The following is a 21191-nucleotide window of genomic DNA, read 5'->3' as shown; positions in this document are numbered from 1 at the left end:
CTTTTCTTCATGAAGATGAATAACTTATAAATTATCCTTTTTTGAAGAATAATTAGAATTACAATTTTATGTTACAATGACTCTACTGAAACATGCTTGTAAAAACCAGCTAACCAAGAAATTATCCATAAGAAAGGATTATCCATTTTAAGGAAGTACGTATATCTTTATGAAAGTTAACAAGTCATTACAAGACTCTTGTTCACAAACAATTAGATTTTTTAATTATACATTTCAGCTAAAGATTTATCTGAATATATTGAGTCAGAATGTGACTTGGACTCTTGATTAGTCTGAGTGCAAGGTCAGTTTCATGTTAAGATATGTTTTTCACCTACCAGTTTTCAAATTTCATATCCTTTAAAACCTCCTAAATTTTCTTCAGTCTAACTTTGTTATTTTCTTTAACCTAACAATTTACAAACTCAGTTGATTTTATTAACCTTGTAACCACCACAAAAATAAGAGAGTCTAAAAACAACCTTTTTTCTGTCTACAATGACTGGATACTGTAACAGCAAATTACAATTACTTATCCTAAGCAGCTTAAGATTCTTGAGAGCTTACGTCTGCATTAATTTAATATTATTGTTTTATTGCTCTCTGAACTGTTTCTAGTTAGTAATCCTGCAATACAAACTAAGTCATATGTCAAATGCACAACTCATGTAATAGCAGAGAATATAATGCATAAGCACTTCCAAGCTATTCATGAGCATACCTTACAAAGAAATCTATTATTTTTTTATTACTTAAATTTCTAATTTCTACATTAGTTCCTTTTATAATAATAAATAAAAAATTTACATAAATAAAAAGAAGTTTAGTAGTTATGTTTGGCCTTTTTTTTGTTTTGTTACCAATCTGCTGATGAAACTTAAGCCTACTTTTTGTAACAATGATACTAATGCATTAAATTTATCTTAAATATCCACTTTAAAATATAAAATAGCATGCATAAAGCAAACAATGCCCTAACTACTATAACTTAACTGGCTTTCTAACTAAGGCACACCTGTCTTAAAATAATTCCCTTAACTGTTCAATCTATACTTAGAGATGTCTTTCAATCTGTAGGTAAAAACTAAATATCTCTACTGAGAACAAGGTCACATTACATGTCATTCAGTAAACTGAAACTTTGTCTTTTTACTTGTTACAAATGATGTAATAAGACAGTATAGAAAATGTGTTTGACTTTCTGATTTATACCTCTGTATACAGAAAAGACTAAACACTATGCCTTCATAATATCTTTACTATAATGAATAATCTACATTAAACTATGAACATTATAGAGGAGTAATTAAAAAAAAAAAGTGGGTAAGTTAGAGCAAGGAAAGGTCATGTTACACAGACGAGAAGTCGAGAATATATTTAGATATTTTGAAATTAACAAAAATAAAACATATAACATTAAAATTTGATTTAACTACATTTGATGCCAAGTTTATTCATATACATTTACATTGATAATAAAGTAGTTTAACTAAATTTTGAAAGTAACTGTGTAATAAATTGTATAAAGATGTATATATCAAAACCCTATAATACATGACAGTCATTAAACATAATTTAAAGCCTGGTAAGGCCAATAATAAACATATACAATTTAGGACCCATTTAACTAGTCAATATATAAATTACAATCTTATAAGAGAAGCAACAAAAACTTGAACTTACTGCACAAATACCAACAGCTATCATAACCTCATCAGCCTCATAACCTCTAGAAAATACAGAATAAATACATCAACCAATTAATACAATTTGCAAAACTTTTATCATTTATAAGAATTAATAATGACCTAGTTTACAAAATTCACTCCAAGCAAGTTTGACGTACAGTTTGTATAATACTGATCCATATAATTCTGATTAACGTTTTTACTTTTTGTTAAAACTTCTTATGGAAGGATTTTTCAAGGTTTTATTATTTAAAAGCATTACATTCAATTACTTCTACATTGTTTCTGGAACAGTTTTTTTTTTTTTTGTGTTTAATTCACAATATAGAATTGTAGAAGGATTTAAATACCTATTTTATTTGGTGTCAAAGTTCATTACTTTTTGCATTGAAATATCTTTCAAGTATAAATTATCAATAGTTAGACAAAATCTATACTTAAACTTGAAGCACCAATATATTTCTTTAATCAAAAGTAAGTAGAGCCCTTTGTTGTGGGTGAGGACAAATAAAAATCGATAACCTTTGACAGATAGATGGAAATGAAAATGCCAGGATATCAGAATAGCAAAACAAAAACTGATATACTTGGTCGACCTTACATACAATAGCATAAGATGTCACCACTTGAATAAAAGTTCAAAACTCAATACACTGCTAACAGTTATTAAACAAACTCAAGCTAAATTATAGAAGGATAGGTTATAGTTTCTTGAGTATTGAGACTCCTACTTATGGAATAAAAAAAAGAGGAAACAAAGATTAGTTATGCTATTAAAAATCCAAAAATTGCATAGATCACACTATGATCCAATCAGGATGCACAATAAAATATCTGTATTGCAACAAATAGTAAATTAATGAGTAAAGATTTTGCAAGAGTAGAAACAAAATATTCATATATAAACTGTAATCTCTGTAACTGCAGAACATGCACAAAAAGATTTTAACATTTAAATATGTACAGAATTATTGAACACTTGAAGATGAACTATGTGATGAAAGCCAACACAAGTCCTTTCCAAATGAACTAAACGGGGGATGCATAACCAAGTGCCTCATGTAAGAGAGCTGGTGTGACTAGGTTTGAGATACGTTAGTGGTGTTTTTGTGACACCCATTGGATTTATTTAAATTCAATGATAAATAGTATGGGTAAGGTCTGTTAAGTCTTAAGGAAGAAAATACAAGATATCTGCAAGATGAAAAACTTATTTATTCTACCACTTTAAATCAATAAACCATTCTTGGGTTTAAGGTGGGTGGGCTACTGTTATTCCTTTTATTTTCCTCAAAATAAGAACTTTTAATCTAATTGCATTAAACTTATGACAAACTAATTAAAATTCAATTTTTACTCTATTTCTTATGCCATGAAATTTCCAAAATTTTGATGAGACTTTTTGGAAATAACACTAAATATTTCCTTTAATCTTAAATGTTCAATCACTTTTCTGGATTTAATATATATATATGTTGATCATAAAAATAACAATTTCAACTTGTTTGATTTTCAATAATATATTAAGGTAACTAACACTTCTGGATGTAAATCATAAAAATAACAATGCATAAACTGATAAGGATTTATTTGTCACATTTGAGTAACTAAAATATTTTGTAATTACTATCATTCTCTTTAAACCTAATAAGGCTTAACTGATGAATTGCCATAAAAAATTGCTATAACTCTCAAACAAAATATAATTCAACCTGAAAACATTTTCAGGAATGAAAAGGAAGTCTGAAGAGAGAATTTACCAGATATGTGGTTTGTTCAAGTCTTTTAAACTACCCTATAAATTCTGTTTTCTGTGGAAGGCACCTCCAATCCCTTTATTACAAAACCATAAATCACTTTTCATACTGATTTATTCACTTTACACTGACAAACAGTTTATAATATGCTCTATCCGAGGATATTTGATCTTTGTCTGTATTTGTTTTCAAGGGTGTTCTTTATTAGTAGTTTTTTCATCCATTTATTTCAGACAATGTCAAATAATGATTTAACTTTTACATAAAGAGCATAAAAATGAAATTGATAGAATATTATGACAAGTTTTGTACGTTTATTTACTGAAAATGAAAATTTTACTTTATGTTAAAATAAATTGGGAGAATCTTTTGTTGCCAAAGTTTAATAAAAGAAAATATGGAAATAATACTTAAAGAAATTTTAAAAATACCTTTGTTTACTAAACCTTTTTAGATGTCAAGTTGCCCTATTGTAGAAGGCAAAAGTAAAATTACTAAACCATTTTATTTCTGATGTAAAAAGTTACCACATAATAGAAAAACAAAACAAAAAACTCTCCTTATTTTTAACAGTGATTTTTTTTTTTTCAAAACTTTCTTTTTGGAGTTGTAACAAAAACGAAAAAAATAAAAAAATACTTATTTACCATTTGAATGTCTAGTTAAATGGTAATTGAAAACTGTTAAGAAGTATGATGTTTAATAAATATCTGTCCAGAGGTTTTGTCATGTATTTTAAATATACCTTCAGTATATTGTGTGTATTTCAAAAGAAACTTGTTATTATCTTAAGTTTTTGTAATTTGAGTAATATATTACAGTAACTTTAACATTATAAGTATTTTAATGTGGATGTGAGAGTAATTAGGTTTTGATTTGCAACATTAGTAATACATTAAATTATTTTGTAACTTCACATTTTCTTAAATATCTTAAAAGATTTAAGGAAAACAATTTTATACAAATTTGAAGCTTAAAGTTTATTATTACTTTTCAAAAAATGTTTTGTTGTCTTATGCTTTTCATAGTTTTGATACTGAAGAGTAGTCTATGATGTTGTGAAATTAGTTAAATAAAAACGTTTGGTTAAAGAAAAGACGATTTTTTTAAACACACACACACACACACACACACACACATACACTTTCATAATGTACCAATATCAAAGTTACAGTAGACTATGTGCAAACATAACTTAGAATTTTATACAAACATCTGACTATAGCCATTCAAAACAAAGGAAAAATGTTGCTTTGGTTAAAAGGACAAAAATCATAAATACCTAACAGAGGTGTTCTGTTTGACACCACCCTGAATCCATTTAGTGCTCTTCAAAAATCAGCATATAAAACCTGATCAATATCGTACTGAAATATAAAAAATTCCCACAAGTTCTGAAACTTGCCCCAAATCTTTTAATCAACTAGCAATGTCTCTCATAAGTAAAAGTACCACAGCTAAACTTTGTACCTTACCCTGCAGCACATCCCAACATGAAGGACTCTAGGACAGTCTGAAAATAGATAAATTTGCAACTGAACTTATCAAGTACTAACCAAAAATCATACTAAAAGATCTACTCTACATGTTAATCTTACACTAATGACTCAAATATGGCTATCTGTTACAGTGGAGAATAATGAAGTTTCACTTGACCATTATGTTTTCTCTTTACTGGAAATGTTAATTTGTACTTTTATCATGCTACACAAAGTAAACATCTTTCAAAAAAGTTTTCAAACAGTAATGGTGCTCAGGGTGAAAGAAGAATGATTTATCTGGTCAAGTATTTGCTTGAAAAAAAATTTTAAATTAGGCACAACATGCTGTTAGTAAGTTTTAGTGATGCAATGTACACTATCAGAAAGAGAAGAACCACAGTTACCTCAAAAGATGGTTTAAGTTTTTAATTTTTTTCTTATTGTTTATAAGTGTGTTGCCACATGCAACCAAAGAAATCAATAACAAAGATGATCTGAACCTCAAAAACATTAAAACAAGTTTTTTTATTCAGTTAGCTAATTTTTAAATTGCTCATAACACTAAAAAAACTTGATTATCTCACTGAAAGAGAATGTCAAACACAGAATTTCATAACAGAAGTACACTTTTACTTACAAAAATTATAAGTAAAACAATGTTAGTTGGGTAGTTCCTTCGGACTTTATCACAACAGGCCAGAACAATCATGACTATAAGCATCAAAACGCTATAAGAAAAAAGAAGTTTTTAAATCAAATTATTTCTTTCTTTATGTACATATAAATTAGTTTTATTCTCAAATTATATATGCATGTATATACATAAAAGAAACATCTATTTCAAAACAAAAGTTTAACAATATTTCTAAATAAAATTTAAAATAAATCACAAACAAATGTAAAGTTCAAAACTACAAGAAATATTCAAACACACATTATGCAACTATAAATTTGTTTCTTTGCAGTTACGCACAAAGTTAACAAAGGGCTATCTGTGCTCTTTCCACCACAGTACTGAAACCCAGTTTCTAGCAGTCAAACTATAAATAGTATCCACGTAATAATGACTTATTCTGACTAAAGCTTTTACCATTTCATAAGTTTTTCCAAATGAAGTCTGAAAGAAATTGTTTCTAGTATTGTTTATTTCATTGTACACAAGTTTGTATAACTTGCAGAAGTATAACACTGTATAAAATATTACACAATAACATTTGATAGAGGCAAGATATAAACTTTATTTGATGTGTGTGTGTTTTTCTTGTAGCCACATTGGGTTATTTGCAGTGTCCACTGAGGGGAATCAATTGTCTGATTTGTAAATCTGTAGACTTACCACCAGGGCAGCTTTACATGACACGGTGTTCAGTAAATTTTCTTTTTCACATTTTAAATTTATTTTCCACATTCTAGTGTGTGTGCGTGCATGCTTATTTCTCATCTTTTGTTCTGTACAGGTAAGGAGAATAACATTTAAAAAAAAAAAGTGAATTGTTAAATTGTCAATTACAGGATTGGTAATGCTTTATTTGAATATTATCAGAACCACTGAAACTGAAATTCAAATTCAGTAACAGTGGGCTTAAACTTATGTACTGATTTTACCAATGTAAGGTATTGAATTGTTTAATGAGGTACAGCAGCATATCTGTCATCATGTTTTAGTTTTACTTGATACTGACTAGACATGACCAATTAAGTTTATCATCCATGAACATTAACTCTCAAGCATCAGATAAGGTCAAAGTATACATGTTAACCTTTTACATAGTTATATTTATAATTAAATAAAACGAATTTATTATAAATATATGCTAGTACACTTAACATCAAAATGTAATTTATAATTTAAAGTTTAATATGAAACAATTTAATTTCTTAATTTCAAAACAATATATTCAGATATGTTCTTCACCTTTACTTCTCTGTATCATGTGACACTTCTTTGCCTCATTGTCCATTTTAGATTTTCCTTTTACACAAGATGCACACTTACAGTACAGACATTTCTAAAACAAAGTAAACTTGTAGCTCCAATTTTCTTGATTCATTGAAATATATGCAAGAAAGCTAAACCCACGTGCCACATCACCCTATAACAATCAATCTTTCAAAATCAAGAGCATAGATGTAAGTACTGATTTTTTTTAATGTTAATTTTATTTTTATAAAAGGCAAAAAATTAGAAGCTTATAGAATGGCTAATAAAAGTTAAGTAAACAATACACATAACAGCACATACAGTGTAATAAGTGTGTAATTCAACTGTTTACATAAAGCTTTAACTGTGATAATAGCTTTCACTATATACTGAGAGCCTAAAGTACAGTTGTAAAGCAATAAAAGAAATGAACAGCAGTTTTGAAAAGTATTAGCTTTGATTAAGAATTCTCTGTTACAATGTGTAGTCATTTTGCAAAGAAAGGTTAATTTAAGTTGACTTTGTATTTTTCAATTTATTTTACAATACATTGCTGATGAAAAAAAACAAACAAAAAACTTTTAATATTTGTTGAGAAGGTCCCAAAGGTTATGCAAATGAAATATGAAAATTACAAGAAGAAAAGTATTTTTATTCACCATTTGCTGATCCAAAAATGAATTATAAATTCACAGACAAATATGAGTAAAAATACTTTATTAAAAAATCTGATTTTCTGTGTACAACAGACTTGTATTGTTTATTAAAAGCTTGGAAGGTGTTTTGGAGATACATGTACTACTTTCAGAATTATAATTTCATTGTGATTAAAGTGACTGAACCCATATTCAGAGAGCTAATTCTTTCCACATAGGAATGACTGATATGACAGACTAACCACAAAACTACCATTAACAGTTTCCATACAACTTTTAATGTTTTATATATCTTTCACAAATTTGTTTAAGTTTTCAGTGAACACAAGTCTTTTGTACACAAAAAAATTAATTTTTAATGAAGTATTTTTACTTAGGATCTATTTGCAAATACACAAACTTATCTAACCTAATAAATTCTAATTTTATGGTTTAGTTACTTTAACAATAAATAAAGACTATATGTGACTATACAAAAATTATTGGTATTAGTTCACTAAATACTTTTTATTCACTTAAATAATACACATAAGAACACTGAATAATAATACACACAAGTCAAACAATGTTCTTTAACTATTATATTTTAAATATTCTTCCAACTGAGACAAGGGTTTAAATTAATTCCATTTGCTGCTTAGTTTGAACGTCATGAGATAAAATTACAAAATGAAAATGAAACTAACTATAATCTACTGAACACAACATGGCAGTGTTTGTCATTTGATAGAATGAAACATTCTATTGGTTATAAATGATACAATATAAACCACCACAGGGAATTATTAGCAATTTGTGAAAAAAAAAAGGTGTGACAAATGGGTCTGATTTTCTAGTTTATGACTCCATAAACAAATAATACTGAAGGCTATAAAAGTCAGATTTTGCCTTAGCAATATCTATGCTATAGTGAGTAATTTATGTTAAATTCTGTACTTCAGAAAAAAGTAATAAGTTAAAAATACAGGGATCGAGAACAAATGACAATTCAATACTAGGGGAGACAGATCTTTATTTAAATATTTCATTTTGAAATAAATATAAAACATTAAAATATAATTTATTAACTACACTTTGATAAAAAATTATTTAATTAAACTTAAAATGCAACTCTGTAAACCACTGTAACGTGCACTTTGATCTATCCATAGAAAGATGGCTCATTCATAAGAACATAAAAATTCAAATGATTAAACTTTCATTGTAATAAAATAACTTACAATGCAATCCAAAAGAGTTCTATGTGAGAAGCAGTGAATTTCTGTACTTTGGGCCTGGAAAATATGTATAAATACTATTAGAATTTGACATCACAAACTTTCTAAATTAGACAAATATACAACAAAACAATGAAAAACATTATTTTGACTATATTTTTGTAGCCTAAAAATACAATAATGAAAAAAAAATATTATCAAAATCATTTTAAGTATCTTTTAACCACAAAACTCATAACCAACACCAGGATCACTGTGCATTTGTCTTTGAAACTGTAATTATGTATTCTACATACAAAGCCACCTTGTGCATTCAGGAAGTTTATATCAATTTAAGTAAATAGAGAAATGTATTATCTAAATAATACAGATATAGTTTGCATTTCACATTATTTGAAACATCTGAAAGTTAACACTAGAATATGTAAAATATGATAATTCTACAGTTTTTTACTGAAATATTTGAATAGGTTTTTGTTCCTTATCAATTATTGCAAGTTAGAAAAAAACTGAGTAATACATGCTTTAGAAAAATTATGTATTTTCCAAACATCAAAAAATCTATATGTAGTAAAAAATTAATTTCTTTCTGTAATGATTGCAACACTGAATACAGAAAATTAATTGCTGGTTAACTAGTTACATGTACAATGGTCAATAACAACAACAAAAAAAAAGCAAATATATAAAGAATTAACCAACACCCTGTAACCACTTTGGTAAAAAGCTATAAAAACCACTAGTTGCTTCGATAAATATTAATTATCTTCTTTTAACTAAGTGAGACTAACCGTAAAATATTGTTCATTTCCCTTAACCTGTCCTTGTCAGATAACTCCAAATTTATTTTTTTAAATGTATACAGTAAGACAAGTTTGAATATTCAACTTTCTTCATGTTAGTACAAAAGATAAAACTCAAATGGTAGTGCCTTAGAGAAAGACATAGTGTCCATTGTAAAGAGCAAATAACACAAATGGGTTTGGTCGTAAGAAAACCTTAGTTCAAAAGGAAATATTATACTTATTTGTAGAAAAGTTTTAACCTTAAGGTAATTTTCAAAACATTTCATTTGACGTATTCTTATTCTATACAGAATATGTTAAAATTATTATTCCAATTCCACAGTAACCATAACCAGCAAACATTACATTACAAAACTGGTAAATGATCACAAACATGTATAAACTGAAACAAGTGAAGGGTGGCCTGTTAAGTAAGTTAAAACAATAGCAGATAATTGAGCATTTACTTACACATAGAGGAATAAACAGATAAATCCTGCTGTGATGGCAAGTTGTACCATCAAAATCCCATAGACTTTACGAATGAAGCCTGCATAAACAAATGACAGGGAAAAGTTAGCGCTTCATATGTGTTAGCTGGATGATAGAAACAGGATACACTTTTGATTACAACACACTATAAAAAAGGGCTAAAAATCACACTGGTGATGAATGAGGAATACTACTACATTGGACTGTAAGATGGTTAGGAGAAAGCAAAAAGTTTTACTATTTAGTCCAATTAAACTGGACCTTTGTTTTTTAGTGTAGTGCCTAAGGAGTCAGTACTTGGGCCCTTACTTTTTTAAATTATTCATAGTGACAAGAGGTATAGTTAATGAATTACTAAAGTATGTAGATTACATTAAATTCTGGGTGTATATTTTTAGCTCTGTTGACAGTGTTGAAGTATTACAAAATGGATTGGATCAATTGGTAAGTGTTTGATGCAACTGGAAAAATATCTGGCAATTGATCTTGATTTATTACAAATGTAAAAGTTTAATTTGGATCACATGTTTTATGATGATGGGAATCCATTCACTAGTGTGGTTCAACAGAAACAATATTGGCTTTATGTGGATAAATTACTCAAGCCATAGAAGTATTTTGTTGCTAGTACCAGAGTTAACATTCCTTTACAATGTATTTATAGACAATGATTAAAGTCAAAAGATGTACTTATCTCTATACAAATCAAATGTTATAGTTCAGAATACTGTGTAGGTTTTGTCTCCTTATCTAAAGAAGGATTTCTTACTAATTGGTAAAGGTTATGAGGAGTTGCTAGGATAATTCTGGATGGAATGATCATTTTATAGGCATAGAATAATATATTTTATTTTCTCTCAAAAAAGAAGGGTAGGAGTTGACTTTACTTAACTTTGATAGGTGAAAATTACTATAGAGACCTCTGATCTGATTTCTTGCTACATTTTAAGACAGTGCGATACAAATTTAAGATCTGGATGCACACAAGCTAAAGTTCAGTTAAGATTGTTTTATTTTGCTAACAGAGTGATTGATTTATTGAAAGAGTTACCATTGGCAATAGTGGAATCAGCACTTCACAAAAGTTTTAAAGAATAATTGATATGCTCCTAAAAAAAAAAAACATTTCTCAAGGATAAATATGCATGGACAGCCTTGATGGACAAAATGGGTTGAGCCCTTAAGTTTCATATTTTATATCAGCTGACCCATAACTGCCTTTTCAAATGCATTACTTTAAAATATATATATACCAATTTGCTTGGAGTTGATGAATTTGTTAGTTAAAACAGAACCACTAGTAATACAAGTCACACAAGAAAAAAGTAAATAAAAATACTATCAGTATTGCAATTAGTCCCATCAATTACTATCAAAGTAATTTGAGAATTACCTTGAATGTTAGACATTAATACATATAAAGAAGATAATACAACAAACTATACAGATATATTCCATTGCAACCTTTATTCAAAATTAAGTGGCTGATTTATTGATCAAATTATAAAAGCTACAAGTTCTAATATAGTTTGTGTGCTTAAATTTTAGAAAGTTGGAATTAAAGTTAATTAAAAACAGGTCAATATATATATAAACACCGAGTTTGCATTCATGCTTTTAACATGAATGTCCTTGTATGATGCAAAGAATATTTTGACTTGCCCAGTCTTCCTTGCAACTTGTTGCAATGCTTCAAAAGGACATACATAAATTCTTCTTTCTCACCACAATCCAAATTTTTTGTTGTAGTAATGGTGGGAGAATAACAAGTCTTCCAATTGTGGGTATTTTTAATTCTAACAATGTGTAATTTAAATAAGGTAGATTTACCCCTGAAATTATAAAACCCAGAATAAATGATAATAAAGAATAAATTGACACATCTAAATGAAAACTTTGTCTTGTTTATTTTGTGCAATGTTCCAAGGAGACACCCTTCATCTTTACTGCTCCATGAAGGATGTCAGCTTGAAATGTTGCTAGAAAACGTTTTCATTTCAATTTGTCAATTTATCCTTTATTATCATTTTAAACATTTTTCTTCACACATCTTGCAGAACACTCATACTGAAATTCAGAATGCCCACAACAAAAAATTAGGAGGAAACTATGGTCATAAAGACTTTTGGTTCACCATAAAAAAAAAATCATACTCACAGGTAGAAAGGTAACATACCAGACCACTACCAGTGAAAAGTATGTTTGTAGTCAAACACAAAGCTACACAATTGGCTATAGCACTATAAGCCATAGACTTACTGCTATGCCAAAGGAAAACTGAAAGATGTGATTAAGTATTCCAAACCAGAGTAAAATTAATGAACTAAATTCACTGGCTGCCAGAAAATTGATATCTGTTAGACCTTAATACATGCCAGTGATAATCACAAAAGATTTAGCATTACTGGTCTGAATATACTGGTTAAATAAGGCCAAGTGCAGCCAAACAAATTACCTGCCTGCATGGCAGGGTAAAACTGTGAAAATAATGCTTCTAAAAGATGCAAAAAGATTTCTATTATTGATATAAACATTAAATGAAAGTACTTCCCTCAGGATTGACATGATTAGCACATGCTTTTAACACCACAACTTTTAACAAGAAAATCTGAATTAGGAAAGGAAACAGAGTGTCAAGTATAAACAATTGTTTAGCATAAGTAGCATTATTAGTTGAATTATTTTATGTTTGTAATTAACTGATGTTGAGACTATCGAACATTGTGTGAAATCTACTGATAGAAGCTACAGAGATATCTAGAAGGCTTAAGTGATAGATGAATAACTAGTTGCAATCAGAATCTCAGGGAGAGAGTCATACAAGAGAAAATCAGTCAAAGCAGAGTTAAACTGTTAACTGTCATGGGAATGAAAAACTTAACAGTTGATACATTAGATTGAGACTAACAATTCTGAAAGAGACAAAGAGAGTGAGCTGTCTCATCAAGAGGTTTTCTAAAGTAATTGAACTTGCTTCAATGGACTTTGACAAAAAGGAGGAGACTAGTGGAAGTGCAAAAGCAGACAATTATTAGAAGATACTCAACAAGAGTGTAAGTGAATGCTACTGCAATGGAAATGGAAAGAAAAATAGATATGCTTGGCTACAGAATTCTAAAGCAATATAATTTGCTTAAGTGAACTTTTGACAAGAAGTGGACTGTATAGTTTTTAAGATATGATTATGATCTCTGCTTCACAAAGAACTCTGTATACATGTTCAAACTGTTTCTAATACACACACACACACACATTATTTTAAAACAAGTGGAGTGTACACTTGATGAATTTATCACCAAGTCATAGAAAACTATTGCAGAAAAATTCTTAGCCCAACACACCCATATACATACTTTAATATATACTACAGGGTGTTCAGAAAGTCACTGTGCAGTTTTGTAATCATATGTCTATTCAGTCTATTTCAAGCCAGCAACTGATAGCAGTGTTTAGAAACAAAATAAGAAGGATCCAAGCCTGTATTGATGCCAATGGGAGTCACTTTCAACATTGTTTACAATTGTCATTCATATTTACCTCCTCTATTCTATATTGAAACATGTCTGTTAATAAACATACAAGTGCACAGTGACTTTCTGAACACCCTGTATTACAAAAGTAGGTTTCTGACACAGAGCTTATGTCAGAACTTCTGATACGTGTATAGTAAACCAAGTGGAATATGGGAGTGTAAAGATTTCGGGTAAGTTGGTGCACGTTCTATAGGGTGGTCCTTAACTGCTATATGGGTGGTTTCGGGTAAGTTGGTGCACCTTCTATAAGGTGGTCTATAGATTTGGTGGGTCTATAGGGTGGTCCTTAACTGCAGTGGAATATGGGAGTGTAAAGATTTCGGGTAAGTTGGTGCACGTTCTATAGGGTGGTCCTTCTATAGGGTGGTCCTTAACGTTCTATAGGGTGGTCCTTAACTGCAGGTAAAATTTCAAGGCAAAACATTCTAAAGCTTTCCTACCATAATTTGTTCCAATGTACAAAAAAGAATCAAATGCCAAACTCCTTCTGTTTTGGACCACATTTAGAGGCTGGTTAGTGAGGTTGAAAATCTAGATTGCAGTGTTATGGTACCATATGTACCATGTGACAAAAACATTTATGTATTATAAATCACTTATTTAAAGTATATCATTTTGTTTCATGTAAATTAGTATAATTACACAGTCATATTATTTTGATGTAGTTAGTCGCTTTTGCATTGTTATTATTTCCTTTTCACTATAATGACAGCATCTTTTGTGACCCTGTCCAAATTGAAGCAGGAGTTGTTTCTGTTCTTCTTTCGTAATTATGATAGTACTATATTCCTCAATAATGACAACACTGAACTATCTTCATGTAGTCTTCTTTGAGCTATCTCGAGACATAATCAAGAAGGAACTTTGAGGCACTTCAAGAATTGTAGTACTTTTTGTAATGAAATCTTCAAATGACACATCTTACGGCTTCCTGATATCAAGATGGAGGTTCAACCATGCTTTCTTTCTCTCTCACTTAATGTTTACTGCTTTTGATCTCTGTGAATCAAACTATGTCAAAGAATGCCAAACCAATGAGTTCCTCATTGAGTTACTGTAGTCATTCAGCAAATGGTTGATAGACATAATTTGAAAGAATAGAATTTACCATCTTATACTTAATAAGACACTGTAGAAAGTTAAGATCATTGTGAGGGGTGGAAATGGCACCATTAGTAGTGAACCATAAGAAAGACTTAAACAATGAAGATGAATTTCCTCACAGCCAGCGAGTTTCAACTGTTTCATGTACATTGTTCCAGATGCTATAAATCATACTTCACCAAGAAAGGTTGGGGCTAGATCAAGTAGCTCTTGATATTCATATCTGGGTTGGCTGAGCTTAAGTTATCCTGTAGCAAACTCAATGATACTGTAGTTACCTCCTTTTACTTTAAGTCAGCTTCACTTTTATAACTGGATAGGTCTATGTATACCCAAGGTTGCTAGAATTGATTAAAAATTGCAAAATCTGGACCAGAGAAAATCCTTATATAGCTTTTAAAAAGAAATACTATGAAAAGTTCTAAGACATGATACAGTATATTCCAAAAGTAAAATGTGACAAAATGGATTATTTATATATGGAATGTTTTTGAACATTCTGAACAGTGTAAAATACTTAGGAATATTCCAAAATAATCTAGAATGTTTCAGAAGTATCAAATATTCTGGAACATTTTGGAATATTAAGAATATACAGATATGCAAGCTACAAAGTAAAAATTTCATTTACTTTGTGCAATCTCCAAATATTATTCAACATGGTTAAAATTGGGTGTGAAATACTTAATTACATACTGGAACAAAATGAGGGGGGGTTGAAAGAGCTGTAAATGAAAACTGAAAATAAGAACCACCCTAAAGCTCTTCATTATGTTAAAACCATTCAGAACTTTAAGTCTTGAGATTCATAATAGCATGACAATAATTCAGAAAGGAAAGGCTTCCAGTATTTTTAGCCATATAAAGTTAGGCTGTAGAGAAAATAAAAAATAAAAATCTTGTGCACATCAAAACCTTAGTTTAACTGAAGTGAAGTAGAAATGTATGATAAACAAAACAATATTAATAATTATCATTAATTATATAAATAATTAATAACTTATTCAAAATAAGCACATCATTACACAAATGGATTTCCTGCAAAAATCATATTTAATGTTATAAATACCAAGCAAACATATAAAACCATAACTACTAGAAAAAAAGAAATGTTCTTAAACCCAACTTGGATAAAATTATCACAATTTAAACATAATTACACATGTACAAGATATGTTATATTGCTGAACAGATTGTATTATTTTTGGTGTTAGGTATAATAAGTAAAACAAAACACGTAATGTCATTTATTACAACTATTGTTTATTTGATTTCACTGTTCTTACCCATTCGGATTACTTTTTCCGAAAAGGCGTTCTCAAAAGCAGAGAGTGGATCTTTCTGATCTGGTATCCCATATTCTCCATCATTTGCAGCCATCATAATAGGTTTGAAGCAGAATCTATGTCATAAAATGTGAAAAGACATTAGTCATGGTGCAGTACCGCATGATTTTCTACCTCTATTAGCCAATAATGAACAATGTCACTACTTACTCCAAGTGTGAAGCTACATTTATATTATTACTGAAATCTTGAATTTTTGGGATAGGCCTTATCAATAAATATTACTGTAAGGTTAAAAGTTGTTGTTTGCTTGCAATTGAGCACAAAGTTACACATGGGGATATCTGAGCCCTGTGCAGAGTGGGTATCAAAACCCAGTTTTGAGCATTGTAATGCTGCAGACATACTGCTGTGCCACTGGGTAGAAAACTTAAAAATAGCAGCAATAGAGTTATCATTCAAGATACTTAAAAGTTACCAACTGTGAATATTTTTGAAATAAATAACTGTTTATGTAAAGAATCATTTGACATGTTGTGAATAACAGTAACTTAATTCTATTACAATGTAATATTACAATGTATTACAATGTAATACTATATATACTACATTTTGATTGATATATGACATCTCTAAACAAAAATGTATACATAACCATTAGTAGAGGAACATTTCTTGCATTTAGAAATTTTTTAATCTATTCTATGTCTAACAGTCAAATTTGTTTTTTGAAGAGGTTAATTTATTTGTCAAATAACAGTTTTGTTGATTAAAACAAAATATTATGCATAATACGTGCTTTATATACCTGATGTGTGAAACTCTAAATTAACCTTAAAAAGAAAAAAGAAAATGTTGCATAATTAGGAAAACCTTTCCAAAAGTTTGTAACTCTAGAAAATGTTTTGGTTTTTAAAGAAAAAGCCTTGATCTAAGCTTTCAAAACTTAGGTTTATGAATATTTATGTTCAAGTTCTATTTTCTAATATTTTCATTTCACCATTCAAACATATCATTCACAGGCACGTTATTCAATCACTCAAAATACAGGGTATTCAGAAAGTCACTGTGCTCTTATATATTTATTAACAGACATGTTTCAATATAGAATACAGGAGGTAAATATGAATGACAATTACAAACAATGTTGAAAGTGATCCCCATTGGCATCAATACAGGCTTGGATCCTTCTTATTTTCTTTCTAAACACCGCTATCAGTTGCTGGCTTGAAATAGCCTGAATGAATGCTGTTATTGCTGCTTTCAAAACTGCACAGTGACTTTCAGAACACCTTGTATTTAAGCACTTCAGGGAAGATACTTCTATACTGCACATACACACTCAAACAAACCTAAATTTCAAAGTCCTTCAGAGTTCAAACTTCTAAAATGCTTCAACATTGTGTTCTTACACTTTTTTCATTTTACCAATTTTCTGTACCTTTCCTTGCAGCATAAATAATAAATTTTGTAAATGAAACTTTCTTACAAATAAATTTTAGGCTTTAATTCAATTTGTTCTTTTCACCACAGTTAAGGTCTCAATTAAAAATAAGTTTTTCATTAACAATTACATTGAAATCCTCATCTTTTTACCACCAATGAATCTATTTACATTTCACATCAAAATCATCACTGGGCATTTCTCATTTTCCACATTCCGACTCAATCACCAGGACTGATGTTATACAGAAAGACCTGAACATTGTTCTCAGCAGTAACATTAAAAATGTTTTCCATAAACATGTTAAATCCATTAACTATATGATTAACATATTTAAGTTTTACATTATTATGTACAAATGTCTTTGGCATACTTATTTTTCTTATTAATAATTTCATGGACAAATTTCTTTGTTCCTTCAACATTATGCTACTGTTCATACAGTAAAAACATGGAGTTAACTAGTCACTTTTGTTTTCTTTGCTTAATACTGATGTTTTTCAAGGGACAATCTTGATTCTTGTTGAAAGCTATACATGTTTAATGTTGTAATTTGTTTTTATCAGAGGGTAATTACTAGAAAGTTTTAATTTGATATAAAATTTTGCTATATCACTTTCAAAAATAGATTATAAATATGCCTTTGTTTGTTTGTAATTAAGCACAAAGCTACATAATGGGCTATTGTGCTCTGCTCACCACAGGTATCAAAATTCCTTTTCTAGTGTTAAAAGATCACAGACATACTGCCGTGCTACTGGAGGGCAAGTACGCCTTTCCTTAAAAAAATAAATAGCAGCAGAGTTTAAGGTAAAAGAGAGTCATTTCAGAAAATTGTCAGTATTTTCTATCATACTACATTGTACAAGAAAGTTAATTTTGTTTAGTTTGTGTATTGACAGTTTGCATTTGTGAAAACTTAAGACTTACAAGTAATGACAATATTCAAGTTTGTTAATAACAATTTCTGATACTGCTGGACTGGATGTTGAAATATCCTACCAGATAATTAAAATAAAACCATCATTTCCAATTGAACAAAATTAACTATGAGAAGTATGAACTACAAAGAAAGACAAAACCAAATTAGTCAATACAGTGGAAATGTTACAAAACTGCATAGTGAAATAAACATATGTATGTGATGTAGGCTAATTACTGATTAACCTGTAAATAGGACCACAAGTTAACTGAAAATAACAGACACTTATTACACCTGATCAAACAAGATATTTAACCTAATTATTAATCTGGAAGTAAAACTACTGGTAAACCAAAAATAACCACTTGTGAAACCTAATTGAACAATACAGAACAATGGATATCACAAAGCACTAAAACAAAAACTTGAACAATAAGTGGGTACAATATTGGGAGAAGTTGGTGCATACTCCAGCTCAAGGGTTCCACACAAACCAATTGAACAGGAAAAAAAAAAGATATATAAGAAAAATGAAATAAATGTAAGTGTATAAAATTAAAATGTGTAGTAACCACAATAAATGTACGAGACATGATGTATGGAAGAAAAAAATATAGTTAAACTAATGATGGATAAACCAGTAAAATGAATTACAGGGAATCCTAAAATAACAAGGACTGGTTAGACTTAATGAATGGTATAATGGTATAAGAGAAACGATACAGCAAAGACTGACTGCTAACCTGAACTTGACTATGACTATTAACCAATCTATGAAACTTACATAACCCAAATAACTATACTTAATATTAACAATAAAAATATTCAAAAACCATAACAGTAGAAAGTCTTCTCTTTCCAAAGTTGGTCAACTGTATTTCAAATATGTAAACCTCCAAGCTCAATGCAAGGTCCTACAAAAGCTAATGCATTAGATGATCTATCTTTCAACAAAGTGAAGCCAAAATTCTTCCTGAAGCCTGTGCAAATATGTTAACAAGACAACCTCCAAAGTAGTAACACAGAATTTGTAATGTAAAATGTATAATCAAACACAACTGTGTAGCAAAATCAAATAACAAGAAATTAACAATAAATTTAAAATAGTATGTTTTCTTGTAGGTTTCCTGATCAACTGGTAAAGACAATCATGGAGATTTCTAAAACTTTATCTTCATCATCATCTTATTAGCATATTTATATGCCTTAATTTTTTCGTAAAGTTTCTGATTAATTACACTAGCTTCGTTTGGTGGTCTATTACAAATTTCAACTAAATACCTTCACCTTCATTATTATTTATGAAAAGAAATCTAAATATATTAAATATCTTTGTTATTGGTTTTTAATATAGCTTATAATCCTGCATTTCCAATAAATTTCTGTCCCCAAAATTAACTACATTTAAACAAGCTACAGTTACTCCTATTATATCAAAATCCTTTAGTACAAGAACTTGTGCTTTAAGGTCATCCATTTCCTTTTTTATACTTCTAGCATTACAACAGTAACATTTCACCTAAAAACTATTTTAATATTCATGTATTTTGTTCTTAAACTACACTCTTCTCTATAACTTATTCTTCCTTTGTTTAGTTTATTCTAATCCTCACCATAAATGCGATTTCTTTTTTGGTTAAACATTAATCAACACAAATATCCCTACCTCTTTAATTTTAAATTCTTTCATTTCTTCAACACTTCAGTTTTGGATTTTTTGTAATGGTAATATATTTTAGGACCAATTTTGTTTGTTTTGCTAATGCTAGACAAATAAGAAACTACTAATACCACTTACAGCTACATTAATCTGATCATTAAAACAAATTTCTATCTATTAATACCTTCAAAACAGGACAGAAATTATCAATATCATTGTCAGTTGACAAGTTCAACAGATGTACACGTTTCAAAATCATTCATAATTATATATATATATTCTGGTATTCTAAATTACCAAATTCTTCCACCTCTCTTTTACATTAGTGTTACTTTTAACGGTAATATTACTCTCTTCCAAAGAAACAATTTGGTTTATATTTTTACAATAGCGATAAACTGATAGAGCTTTTGACTCGAGTTTCAGTTTCAGTTTGTATGTCGTAAATGGTATCAATGATATAATAACAACTGGATATCACTCACCTAAAATAAAAAGATTACTATATTTTGGTTGTACGATGAAGTAACTTTTTAGTTTTACTAGCTTAAGAATGAAACTGTGCTAATAAACTGTAAAATTCTGAAAATGTGTACTAAATATTACAGTTGTCTTTACGTCACGAAACGCTCGTTTACTTCTCTAATCCTTGACTGACCTCTATAAATAACATAAGTCGTTAGTGCTCTGTCAACGTTGAGCTAGAATTTTCTTGAATGTTGAATAAATTTTTTTACACTATTAAATCAAAGACTAATTAAACATGTTAAAGAGTTTAAAATTAAGTTCATAATCCATTTAGATTATTTTTAAACAAAAATAACAATTGTGAGTGTATCTTAGTTTCGATATGTTGATTAATTACTACACAAGCCAGTGCCACTCAACAGAATCCTTATTAAATATTCGTATAAAACCCTCCCCCTCTCCCACTGGTACAACGACATATCTGCAAACATATAGCGCTAGAAATCGAGTTTCAATACCTGTGGTGGGCAGAACACGTTTGTGCAGCTTTGTGCTTAATAACAAATAAAAATGAAACTTCTATTTATTTGTGTTTTTGTCGTGAAGTTCGGTCAACTAAAATATCTCAAAAGGTTTCAATATTTATGATTATTATTTAAACTCATTCCACAAGGTTGAACATGTTGCGAGTGCGAATGTATTAGGTTGAGGAATAATTCGTGAGCGTTTTTAAATAATTTCATTCAAGCATTACATGCAAGACTATACAATACTTCA

The 21191-nt window shown here is 29.2% G+C and overlaps 1 protein-coding gene across 1 annotated transcript in view; it reads right to left on the bottom strand.

The window, feature by feature from the left end:
• Positions 1-20631, bottom strand: part of LOC143224995 (protein lifeguard 1-like) — a 33473-nt gene extending 12842 nt beyond the window's left edge. Inside the window, exons 1-7 of the mRNA XM_076453600.1 lie at positions 20432-20631; positions 15921-16036; positions 9977-10055; positions 8724-8777; positions 5564-5654; positions 4921-4958; positions 1684-1729 (exon numbers count right to left, since the gene is read on the bottom strand). Coding sequence (XP_076309715.1) covers positions 1684-1729; positions 4921-4958; positions 5564-5654; positions 8724-8777; positions 9977-10055; positions 15921-16017 — 405 coding nt within the window. The 5' untranslated portion in view covers positions 16018-16036; positions 20432-20631. The remainder of the gene's footprint in view (positions 1-1683; positions 1730-4920; positions 4959-5563; positions 5655-8723; positions 8778-9976; positions 10056-15920; positions 16037-20431) is intronic.
• Between the last annotated feature and the right edge of the window lie 560 nt (positions 20632-21191).

This window comes from Tachypleus tridentatus, chromosome 9 (genome assembly GCF_004210375.1).
Source record: "Tachypleus tridentatus isolate NWPU-2018 chromosome 9, ASM421037v1, whole genome shotgun sequence".
Taxonomy (NCBI): domain Eukaryota; kingdom Metazoa; phylum Arthropoda; class Merostomata; order Xiphosura; family Limulidae; genus Tachypleus; species Tachypleus tridentatus.
The sequence above is the reverse complement of the archived record's forward strand: the minus strand, read 5'-3'. Positions and strand labels throughout refer to the sequence as shown.